Raw genomic sequence first — 13,115 nt, forward strand, 5'->3', positions numbered from 1 at the left:
GTCCAAGGTCATTGTGCTTTCTTCCCTTCATCCAGTTGTTTGTACACACACACACACACACACACACACACACACACACACACACACTTCCTAAAGGGATAAGTTTGCATGTTACTATTTACAATGGGATTTTGTTAAGTTCTTAAAATTCATTTCAAATTTATTTTAACACAAACAGCAATAACAGTAACAAAAGATTCTAATAGAAACAAGTTACAAGCACAGATGTTCACATTTTTTTTTTCTTCCCGGTAATAAAACTGTTCTTAAAACTTTGAACGCACAGATGAAGCAATAACCATGGAAATGCTCATGGTCATGTCTTTAGGGTTGTTTGGCTCTTCTTTTATAGAGATTAAAATTATAAAGGCTGGGGAAGCTTCTCCACCCACCTCTAGGACAATCTGCCCTTGTTTTCCGGGTCAGCGTCCACTCCACGTTTTCAAGATGGAGGCCTGAATTTCTTTTCCTTGTTCTTCCCAGACAGCCACGGTTCCTTGGGATATCCGAACGCTGTATTCAACAGTACCGGAAGAGGCAGAGCACAAAGCAGAGAGTTTGCTGGTAAAAGAGGTAAATGTGGTGTTTTCATTCATGCTCTCTAAAGCTCCCACCCCTACCCACCATGCCCGGCAATCCCAACACACTACTCTATCCCAACTTTCTACTATGATCCTCCGCTTGTTCATCTGCAATTGAGAATCTTACAGAATGTCTCAGTCCCGACGTCCATTTCAACCTTCGTCACCTCTGGGTGGCCTTCTATCTTTCTGTAGCCATTTTCAATGATATGGTAACTGCTCTGTTTTAGGTCTCTCCTTCCTTTGTTCTTTTTTCCTTCTGCTTTCACACTGAGAAGTACTCAAGTGCTTTTAATAGAGAGATCTGGTTTTGTTTGACTTACTTATACTGTGATATAAAACGAAGAAGGCTATATTACATGAGATTGTTGGATTGTGGAGTATCTGTTTTTAGAAATATAGTTAGTTCTTCTGGGTGCTGTGAAAAGAGATGATGATAAATTACTCTGGACAATTTGAAGGACTGATTTAAAAATCTGTTGACAGCATATACTTGAATTCAGTTGGTGAAACAACTTCTTCATCTTCTAACCAGACATCAGGCTGCTTTGGGATTGGACCAGCACACAGCAGCTAAGTAGCATACCTTTACAGGATGAAACCAGCCCCTCCTTACACACACAGTAGAGAGTTAAAGCACAACCCAGCACAGGTTAACTGGTAGAGGAAGGGTTTATATGTCCTCTTTAGTCAAAGAACGTGGTGGATCCTGGATAAGATTCAGATGAAACTTTTATGATGCTTAATTGCCAAGTTGGACCATTTAACTAGGTCCTCTTATATGTCAGTGAATAAAAACTGCAGGCTTTTTATTAAGACCCTGAATTTGATTGCTAGATTTAGTTCCTGATGCCTTTTGTATTTGTTGTAAAGAAGAGTAGAATCGTTAAAGTACATTTACTTTTCTTCCTGTTAATTATAGATGCAAAAGATACAGGTAGGCAAATGCAGTAGCCAAGAGGTATGTACTAGTGGCCATGGAAATACAAATAAAAGCAAAATTTATATGTAATATCTGAGGGGATGTGGGAGACCAGCTCCCACATTTATTTATCCCAGGGACTCTTGAGGAGTAAGAGATAAGAGACATAGATAAAATATAGAGCGGAGAGAAATAGATAGAAACACAGGATAACATCGGGTGGGCCTAGATCCTTATCCACCAGTCCAGAACTTTATTCCAAAGAGCTTTATATAACAATGCCAAGGGGCGAGGCAAAAGACCTCCCCCTGCTAGGTACAGCCAAGTGTAGACCCTTTCAAACACCTGGTACACAGGCCCATGGTCCAATCATCCTCTATGCAGTCCTGCTGGGTAAAGACACCAGGAAACCTTGGTGGGTTCCAACAAAGGATAAAAAAAAAAAATGAGATGAAATCATTTTATCATGGTGACCTCCACCACCAACCTTCTAATACCATCAAGTCCACAAGGTTGATGTTGTTGCCTGGCAACCAGATCTGTTCAGCACAGGAGAACTCCAAGGGGTGTGGGGCTCCTCTGGTCAGAAGTTCCATGTGATTCCAGAGCCACCGTACTGCAGCTTCCGATGTCATTCACTCTGCAAATTCTCTAAGGCCGCCTTCCATTGGCCACAGGCTGACCACAAAATTTGCCTTTCTCTTGTTACTTTTCCCGTGAAGAAATGTCTCACCTTTGCTTTTGTTCCACTTTTATTATTACCTTCCAAACAACCCGCAGATGTTTCTCTCTCGTCTACTGCCAGCTTCCCTCTTCTCCAAAGAGAAGAATTCCTCCAAAGGAGGGAAATGTGGGAGAAATCGTTTTTATTTTCTACTAATTTGTCTACATCATCCTCTGCAAAAAGGCTCTGAATTTGGTTTGAAGGATGGAGAAGCCTGTACTTCACAGTCTGAGAAACAGGAAAATCCTGCCTACAAGTGTCCCCCATTAGCAATGGAGCATCAACAGCCCGGCCTGCCTGGGGGTGGCCGATCAGAAGAAAAGGAGTTTTAACAGAGCGCCGCTTTAAGATGGAGAAATGCCTCCAGAGAATTATGCTGGCAAAAAGATTTGACCTCAAATAGTAAGAGCAGCCAATCATTATTGCCGAGTTGCTTTGTGCCAGATACACATCTAAATCATTCAGTTGTAATAATTACAAACAAATGTTACAGCAAAGCAGCATCTTTTAAAGACGTGGAAACCACATCATAGAAGGATTAAGAAACTTGAGCAGGTCGTATCATGCAGACAGGAATACATTCAGTATCTGACCCTAGGCTACTGAGCCCAAGCCCCTGAACTTTGATTGACAATGCTAACTGCCCATCTGAAGCTTTAACCTAGTGTCCTCTGGAAGGACTCTACCCTAGCAACTGTGCTTCAACCTCTGTCCAGGCTATTCTGGTATACATAGTCAGTAGACGGACATTGGGGGACACTGCTAGAGTTGCTGAAACCAGACCGAGCTAGCGCTGAAGTGGACTCAGACATTTGCACGGTTTTTGCAGAAGCTCATCTGTTTCACTACGGTTGCTGTATTGAGCTTCCTTCTCCATCCACCCTGCATTAAATTGCCCAGTGACTCCATGCAGCAGCAAGGACAAATGCCGTGGTTGCTAAGCAACAAAACAGAAAGAATCTAGTTTCAATACATCCGGCTCAATACAAATCTTGAGTTCTCTCTCACATTACTCTACGCCGACAATTCACAGCCTCTTGTCAAAGGCAGCAGGCATTCTTTTCCTCAGTTTTAAATGACTTCCTATTTTTAAAGGGAATTAAATAAAAATGAACCATGTATCCCTTTTCATGCTTTATCTGTTATTACTTACCCTCCCTATCTAGTAGTATAAGCTTAGCTGTTTCCCACACAAAAGCATCGGCTCATTTCATATCTACAATGTGGCCAGTTATGTAAACATCCAGACACAGTTGAGCAAAAAATGTACATACAGGACCATGTTAAAGCATCCTGTGACACCAGTGTTGTTAACTCATTTACAGCCTCATCCTCAAGCCCTACGTGGTTAATTTGCCCATGTACACACAGATAGTGACAATTCGACCCTTGCTGGCTCTGATCCTGGGCTCCAGATTCTTTTAAACCCTGCGCTTGATATTTCCACTGATAACAAAGAAACATACCCTTTATTTTGACATGCCTCAGCTTCTCCATCTTTATATAGGACTGCTGACCTAATGATGTGATCCTGAAAATAACACTAGCAAAAGTATGGGAAACAAGAGCTTGGGAAGCCTGTATCTGATCCTCCAAGCTACCTAAACATCTACTTCTATAACCGTTAAAAACAAATCAAATTAAGTGCTCCTGGGATCAAAGAAGCACCATTCCCACTGAGGAATGGGGCAATAAAGGAGTCTATATATAGAATTCAGGCTTCCTGAACAAGACTTCTATAGTAAAGTTTCTGTTTAAATATGCACAAAGGGGTAGTATGAAGCTGGAAGTTGAGCCCACTAATTAAAACTAAGCTGCTGGTTTATTCTCTATTAACAAAAGAAAATGAAGAAACAGCAGATTGAGTATTATGATGGCTCAAAAGAAAACAGGCTCGGGGAGCACTTCAGATGAGTGGAAGAAGGAAATACTGGCTAAGTACTAAGATTTCAAGTTGCTTTGATACCAAAGCCTGTTCAGTTAATGGAACCCAACCTCTCTACAGGAGTGAAGTCTACATAAAATGAGAAGAAAATAATGAAGTCAAGAAACCCAGTTTACCAAGGTATTTGCAGGTATTACACACACAAATACAGAGAGAGAGAGACAGAGACAGAGACAGAGAGACAGAGAGAGACTTTAATTAGTGTACATCTACTCAAACAATTTTAGAAGAATATATGTTGCAAACCACTTCCCAGATTTCCTTGACCATTGATAAAACTGTTTTCTTCTAGTATCTTGAGAAATACATCTCATAAATGCTGGCCTCGAGCTGATACAAAAAGATCATCCTGAACTAAGGACCCAATAAGGCTAGGCTCACAACCAAAAATATATTTCAATCAAAATAGAAAACCCATGCATGCTTGACTTTGTAGCATCTGCTCATGATAAATATTAAAACCTCCAAAGAGCAAATAAGTGGTCATTTCTTCTCATAACCAAATCTCCTGTTGATTCTTATTGTTAGTATCAAAACCTCTGCTTTTGTCCATGGGTGTGGACACAATTCCCAGACAAGCATCTGAGAAATGTGGACTCCCCCTCTTCAAGAAAACCGTGAGAATAAACAGAGCCAACTTCATGCTTAAAGAAAATAACAATGACCACAGCGGCCAAAGAAACTTTTTCAGCCATTAGATATCTCTTCTCCACCCTGGATCCAATTAGCAGGCTATTCTTTCTGTTCTCCTAGAAGTAAGTTTGGGTCCAGGAATACAAACACTTCCCTTCTGCTGCCACCCCCAATTTAGTTGCATGGCACTCATTATGAAGTCTCTCTGAAGGGTTAAATTCTTTAAACAGAAAATTTCTTGCGCACTGATTTACTGTTACTGTGGGTCATATCATAGTTAAGCTAGCATGGAAGTAATGAAAGGCAGCAGCCACTAACTGAAAGCCTGGATTGGATTAACCATTTAGTATGTACCACTTGCTAGCCAGATGTTACCCAGTGACTGAAGCATAGTCTTTGCTCTTGAAGAGTACACCACCAGGAGAAAAAAGTTACAAACCCATGATCAGAGTTTTGCCCTTCCATCAGATGAGCAACCCCTGGAGTTTTACTAAGAAAAAGAAGCACGGTCAGGTTCATACAGCAAGAAAAAATATATATATAACAAAAACACACTAAAGAACAGATTGATTGCTGTGGGTAGTATCAAAGCCTAAAGAAATGTTGGACAGATGAGGTTATTAATAGCCCAGGAGGGTGATTATACAGATCTATAATAACAATAGTAGCATTTTTGTAATGGTAAAAGTAAAGCGCTAATAAAGGAGATAGAATTTGGCAGGATTTGGAGACTAAAAAGAAAGTAAAGGAGAGGAATGTGCTAAAGGTCACTGACACATATGCCTTGGTCTACTGTGACAGTAACTTAAATAAGGTATGCAAAATAAAGTAAAGATTGCTGGAGCAGGCTTTGAAATATAGAAGAGAACCTTGTGTAGTGAGGCAGGGGAGAATGGGAAGGAGAAAGAGAGAAGGAGGAAAGATAGAAAGAGAAAGAGAGAAAATAACAAGAAACAGGCAACAGTATAGGTCCAGAACACAGGAGAAAGTTGCGGACAGCTGCTCCAGGTTTGAATGTTGAAGCTTTGAACTGGGAAGAACTTACCCAGGATATCATGAAGGATGGGGCTGGAGCTGAGAGGGCAGGACTCTTAATCATGTCCCCAATGAGGGAGCTGTTAAGGAGGACCTTGCATAGACAGCAGAGATGGAGTAGGAGATAAGTGGGATGGGAAGAAGGAGAAACTGATGCTCAGAATCAAACAAAGATGGATAATGGGAGTGTACTGATGACATAAAACCCCGAAGAGGGAGAAGGATTGAGCTCACTGAATATGGAAACTTGGCGTCATTACTGGTCTTTAAGAGAAAGTTTCAGAAGTTAGGGACATGGACTGGCCATAGTTATAGTACATTAAAGCCCCAGGAGATGTGGGAAATGTTACCATCAAACCATTATCTACAAAGTAGCTCGGGAGTAAATCCTATAAAGATGCTGGACTCTTGAGACAGAATGCCTTATGCACAGAAAAGGTAAAAGTTGTTCACTGAGTCATGGATTGATCTTGAAACTACATACCACAGTACCAATTCCCTAATGGAAAGGGCAAAATGTCCCCAAACTAGTGTGATGAAGGAAGTATAATACTGAGAATGAGTTTTCTTCCTCTTTCTCTTCTTCCTGTCTGACCACCCAGATTCAGTCAAAAGGCATCCAGTGAATTCAGGAGAAGAGTGGGAAATTCAAATTAGAAGCCACATCATGTGGCTTCCTGGAGCGAGGCTAGGGCCAGGAAGGAAGTTACAGGAGTTGGAAAGGAACTGGACACAATCTCCAACGAGCTTGATGCTACTCATCTTTGTTAACTGGAAGGGATGGGTCCAGTGATAAAACTTATTTTGTTTCAAGGAAAGTTGGTTTTATTTTTGTTCACAGTTAAAATGATAAATTTGATGTCTAATTCTGAACTGTCATGCACATTATGAGACCACTTGCCCAAAATGCTTTTGTTTAGTATACTTGATACAGATTTTTGAATCTCATACATAGATAAACAAGAAAGTCTATCAGTAGTTTGAGGGAGTAGGTTGCATTCATGACTAAATTAGATTAAATGTATGATATTTCCTGCAGCCCAGTGTTTCTTACTTTAGAACTAACTTCTGAGCCAGCCGGTGGTGGCCACACCTTTAATCCTACCACTTGGGGGGTAGAGGCAGGCAGATCTCTGTGAGTTTGAGGCCAGCCTGGTCTACAAAGGGAATTCCAGGACATCCAGGGTTACGAATAGAAATCCTGTTTCGAAAAACAAAAAAAGAAAAAGAAAACTGACTCTTTTTCTGAAACATCAGGCTACTAAAATAATTTACATCCCTAAGAATGTTGAGAGACATGTAATACTAAAACCACTCAAAATGTTAAAAATATATATATATTCTCTCTCAACAAAATTAGGGTTAATAAAAATATATTGTTTGTATGTGTGTGTTGGCTTTTACAGTTGATAGTTTTATTAGTGAGTGAGGCTTTTGGTTTCTGGATGGTGGTCTTGCTGGAAGCTGAAAGACTTTTCATTTGGTGTGTATTTGTTAAAAGATAATTTATATATAAGGTTTATATTATAACCTTGAAATTTTAATGGAGATATTAAAAGCCTGTTTTTCATGTTTGGCCTGCTCTCCTTTGCATGTGATGGTTAGATTTCTACTATAGCTAGACCAAAAAGGAGCAGCCTTTTCCAAAGCAAATTGTTAATGCTATATTACTAAGCACACAAAAGATGATGAAACTAAATTAAATGCATTTTGAGTTCAGTGATATTAGGATAAAACGTACCAGGAAAAGTACTGATGAAAATATTGGAAACAAATTTGTCACGTTTCATATTAATAACCTGAAGAAATTAACTTTCTGTTCACTGAAATCTTTAGAATAATAGTCTTGGTAAATACAACAAAGGGGCATTACAATTCAAAACTGACTTTTTCATCTGCACAGTAACCCCCTCCCATAGGCCGTTCAGCCCTGGATAGAAACTCATATGGACGATTTGGGGACCTTGGAACATAAGACCGTACATTCCCATTTGGAGCCGGACCCAAATCATTCAGTCATACTAAATTATAATGCATCTCATGTTTACATGAGAAGAATGGTTGGACAATAAACAATTGCTATGGGATTTTAACATCAGCTGTTACTCATGTCCTAAAAAGCTACTGGTAATGCCTTGACAAGGGACTACAATATGTATTTCTAGGCTAAGCTAAAATCTTATTTGTGAAAGTTCATCTGATTGCTTTAACAGAATGCATTTTAAGGAGAGAAACCAATATTTTGGCTAATTTTCAACTTACACTTAGCAGCACTACTGGGGGACCCTTTGGACTACTCTCAATTGCAAAATAACAAAATAAAATAAAATAAATGGAAATGGCATTCACTTCTTTCACTTGTAGTGGGTACATATGACATTCTGTTCACAATGAGCATCCTGAGCCTGCATCCTTACATATAACCCTATCTAATATCACGTCATATTTTTAAAAGGAGAACTGAAGTTTACTCATTATGTGAGACTGTTCTGTACTATCTGAAACTATGTTGTGCCTCTATCTCATTGTTTGTGGTATCTAAACTCTTTATTTTTTACTTCCAACCTGAGTGTTTTACAAACTCATTAGCTGTCAAACTTGCTTTTATAAAGCAGAAATTAATTGTTGTGCATTAGGGAAATATATAGTGTGGGTGATCCAATTGAAGAAGCCATTGTTCTCTGTGCCTTTTATCATGTTTCTACATTATCCATGTCCTGCTTTGTAGGAGCAATCCCTTGTTCTGTTAACCTGGCTAATGGCACCTGTGTTCCCCCTGAAAAGTCTCATGTAGGCATTAAATTACCGAGTCATCCTTTCAACATGTAGTTTGTCTCAATTCACTTAATTTCATAATGCTTCCTTTTCAACATGTATTCAATAGGCATGGTATGAATATAAAAAATTGTTGTATTTTACAAATGTAGCATTACTCAGTGAGGATGAAGACCCACAATGGGTATCTTTTATGGTTGCATTCATTTTTCTGGCAAGAAACTACTTGTGTGATTAAATAAACCTCCATAGCCAGAAGGGAAAATAATTTTATGACTAATAAGCCATTTGTTACCTCTTTAGTGCTCTGCAGCCAGAATCTAATCATCAGCCCTTTGAAGAGGTTGACAAATTGTATTGCCAAACAGAAATTGCTAGTTCAGGGATTGTAACAAGATTTGAATTGATCCTAATGCGCCTCTGAAGACAAAGAGAAAGGGGAAAATGAAATATTTTCTTTACATCACTTTAGGATGTCACTTATAACTTCCCACTTTTTTTCAAGTATTTAGATTCTTTACGTCAATCATTTTTTTTTTTTTTTTTTTTTTTTTTGGTTTTTTCGAGACAGGGTTTCTCTGTGTAGCTTTGCGCCTTTCCTGGAGCTCACTTGGTAGCCCAGGCTGGCCTCGAACTCACAAAGATCCGCCTGCCTCTGCCTCCCGAGTGCTGGGATTAAAGGCGTGCGCCACCACGCCCGGCCACGTCAATCATTTTTAAAAGAAAAAGGCTATTCATTGTTATAGTTTAGATTTTTTTAAAAAAGTGTCCCACATGGGCTCATTCATATGTTTGAAGAGTTGGGGCCCAGCAAGTGGCACTGTTTTGAGAGATGGACCAAGCTGGAGGAAATAGGTCACTTGGTGACAGGCATTGAGTGTTGTATGCAGTCTCTGCTTCCAGCACTTTCTATACTTCTTTACCTATGGAGATGTAAGCAAGCAGCCTCACACTGAGTTGTGCCTTCCCCCACTATGATGGACTGTGTGCTGACAAACTGTGAGCCAAAATAGTCCCTTCCTCCCACGAGTTGCCTCTTCTGTAATTGGTCACAGTATGGAGAAAAGTAATTAATAATAATTATTATGTAGCAAATGCATATTGAATATACCCCAAAAGTAAAATCCCGTGTTAGAGTGGATAATGATGGTTAAAAAAAAAAAAACCACTATATGTGGGGACTGGAGAAACACCTCAATAGTTAAGAGCACTTGTTGATCTTGCAGAGGATCTGGGTTCAGTTCCCAGCACCCACGTGACTGTACATAACTATCTGTAGATCCCATTCTAGAGAACTCAAACCCTTTTCCAGCTTCTGCAAGCACCAGGCAAATATGTAGTATATAGATAAAGATTCAGGCAAACTACTATAAACATGAAATAAAAATAGAGGCTGGAGGGATGTCTCAGCAGTTAAAAGCACTGGGTACTCTTAAAGAAGACTCATGCTCAGTTTCCGGCACCCACACCACAGCTACCAACCAACTGTAACTCAGTTCCAGGGGATCTGATACCCTCTTCTGGCCTCCCTGGGTACTACACACACATGGTTCATAAATGCAAGCAAAATACCCTTTCACATAACATAAAATAAATAAAATATTTCAAAAATAAATGAGCATTTGAGTCACTAGAGTTCACTGTTTGAAACTGGGGCCTAGTTCCCGAGGTCAGAGTAACCAGAACCAGGCTACATTATCACTTGTGATGGATTCTACCTGCTGAAGTAGCAGTGTTCCTTAACCTCATTCAGAATCACCTGTGGTACTTAGTATGCTCTATCTATTATTGACTAGAGCATCTCTACAGAGATTCTGAGTTTGTGACATTCAGATGAAACTCGGCAACCCCAAAGGAATCTTAAAATTATAAAACATTTATCATCATGGTTAAAAGCCTTTGGCCTCATCATCTTTAGCTAGGACTTTTGGATCTAAACAGACACAGGCAGAAATGGTGAAAATAGATGCATATCCAACACGGAAGTGAGTGGGAAAAAATGTGCAGCAGGACATCTGAAGAACCTCACCAGCTCCGCTAGTTTTGCTCAGTCTTCCACTTTGCAGCACACTGTGCCAGCCTGCAATGAAAGGGGGTGGGAGCTGGTGTTTCAGCATGGGACTAGGTACCGAGGGTGAGACAGTCCAAAGGGAAAGCAGAAGCCACTGCCTTGTTGTAACAAGTAGAACTAGCCTGTGACTCTAGATTTTTTTATTTCATTTTACATACCAACCACAGATCCCCCTCTCATTCCTCCTCCTGTCTGTCACACACACACACACACACACACACACACACACACACATACACACACCTCCCTCTCCCTTGACCCACTTCTCACCCCCTCCTCCAAAAGGGTAAGTCCTCCCATAGGGGGACAGCAAAGCCTGGTACATTCAATTGAGGCAAAACCAAATCTCTCCCCCCGTGCATCAAGGGTGAACAAGTTGTCCAACCATAGGCAATGGGATCCAGGAAGCCAGCTCATGCATCAGAGATAGATCCTGATCACACTGCCAGGGGTCCCTCAAACAGATCCAAGTACACAACTGTCTCCCATATGCAGAGGGTCTAGTCTGGTCCTATGCAAGTTCCACAGCTGTCATTCTAAGGTTTGTGAATTCCTTTGAGCTTGGTTCAGTTGTCTCTGTAGATTTCCCCATCAGGGTCTTGACCCTCCTTGCTCATGTAATTCCTCTTTTCTCTCTTCGACTGGGCTCCCAGAGCTTGGCCTTGGTGCTTGGTTGTAGATCTCTGTATCTGCTTGAATCAGTTACTGGATGAAGGCTCTATGATGACAGGATATTCACTGATCTGATTATTGGAGTAAGCCAGTTCAAGTACCATCTCCACTATTGCTAGTAATCTTAGCTGTGGTCATCATTATGGATTCCTGGGAAATTTCTTAGCACCAGGTTTCTCTCTTACCCCATAATGTCTCCCTCTATCAAGATATCTCTTTCATTACTCTCCCCCTCTGTCGCTCCCTTAGCTCAACCATCCCATTCCCTCATGTTCTCATGCCCCATCCTCACTCTTCTATTGTCCCCCTCACCCCCAGTTTACTCATGGAGATCTTTTCTGTTCCCCCTTTCCAAGGTGATCCAAGTGTTCCTCTTAGAGTCCTCTTTGTTTCCTAGCTTCTCTGGAGTTGTGTGTTGTAGTCTGATTATCCTTTGTTTTACATCTAGTATCCACTTATGAGTGAGTACATACCATGTTTGTCTTTCTGAGTCTGGGTTACCTCACTCAGGATGATATTTTCTAGTTCCATCCATTTGCCTGCAAATTTCATGATATTGTTTTTTCTCTGCTGAGTAGTATTCCATTGTGTATATGTACCACATTTTCTTTATCTATTCTTTGGTTGAGAGACATCTAGGTTGTTTCCATGTTCTGGCTATTATGAATGATGCTGCTATGAACATAGCTGAGCATGTGTCCTTGTGGTATGATTGAGCATCTCTTGGGTATATGCCCAAGAGTGGTATCCTTGGGTCATAAGGTAGATTGATTCCCAATTTTCTGAGAAGTCGCATACTGATTTCCACAGTGGCTGTACAAGTTTGCACTGACTCTAGATTTCAGCTTTGCTTTTAGTCAAAGAGACGCCTTAGCCACAACTGTAACAGTTTTTAATGATCATCTTAGAGAGACTGTGTGGGCTGCAATGAAGAATAGAGAGTGATTTTCTATGCATGTTATTTGAAAGTGAAGAGCCATAGCTGTGTGGGAGAAACGTGATGTGTTTGTAAAATGCACCAGCTTCCTCAGAATCAGAAAAATTGCAGATTGAGAAGGGTTCTCAAGAGCCATCCAGCCAAACCTCCACTTTCACCTACCCACCACATATGTGAAATCTAGCCAGTAACTGCAGAAAAAGTATAAGGAAATCAGAATTTTTCAAAATCATTGCTGCTCTGTCTCCCCAGACTCTCCTTACACAAACCAAGGAAAACAAGTTGTTATTGGCAATTGAAATGAATGTGGGTTACAGATGAGCTCAAACTTGATGGGTTTTTTTTAAAGCAAGTACTTGTAAAGTACTTTTCCTATGCTAAGTGTTGCATAAGAGTTATTGTATTTGGTGCTTGTGAAATGGGTATTATTTAGACAGATACAGAAACTTAGAGTTATTAAGCTATTCATTTGAGATGCCTCAGATAATAAATGACACAACAATATTCAAAACCAGACTTGTCAGAGTCTGGGACAGAAGCAAAAACACCAGCAGCAAACTTTCAGAATGATGAACCAACAATATGAATGACCAAACAATGCGCAAATTTGCTGAATGGGCTTTCATAGCAAAAAAAAAAAAAAAAAAAATCATTTGAGTTTTTCTCTCTATCACTGATTCTAAGTAAGTAAACACATCTTGTCTCTCTGATCTATTAAGAATACTAAAATCTTGGGTTGGAGAGATGGTTCAGCCGTTAAAGGCTAGGCTCACAACCAAAAATATAAGAATACTAAAATCTGTCAAGTGCCGATTAAGAT

General features: G+C 40.1%; 1 protein-coding gene across 17 annotated transcripts in view; it reads left to right on the top strand.

Annotated features, from left to right (window-relative positions):
• Dock10 (dedicator of cytokinesis 10) overlaps positions 1-13,115 on the top strand; it is a 249,841-nt gene that overhangs the window by 115,215 nt on the left and 121,511 nt on the right. For all 17 annotated transcript variants that reach the window (XM_076549961.1, XM_076549964.1, XM_076549958.1 and 14 more), the window contains exon 3: positions 484-573. In XM_076549961.1, coding sequence (XP_076406076.1) covers positions 484-573 — 90 coding nt within the window. The remainder of the gene's footprint in view (positions 1-483; positions 574-13,115) is intronic.

Source organism: Peromyscus maniculatus, chromosome 13, assembly GCF_049852395.1.
Source record: "Peromyscus maniculatus bairdii isolate BWxNUB_F1_BW_parent chromosome 13, HU_Pman_BW_mat_3.1, whole genome shotgun sequence".
Taxonomy (NCBI): Eukaryota; Metazoa; Chordata; class Mammalia; order Rodentia; family Cricetidae; genus Peromyscus; species Peromyscus maniculatus.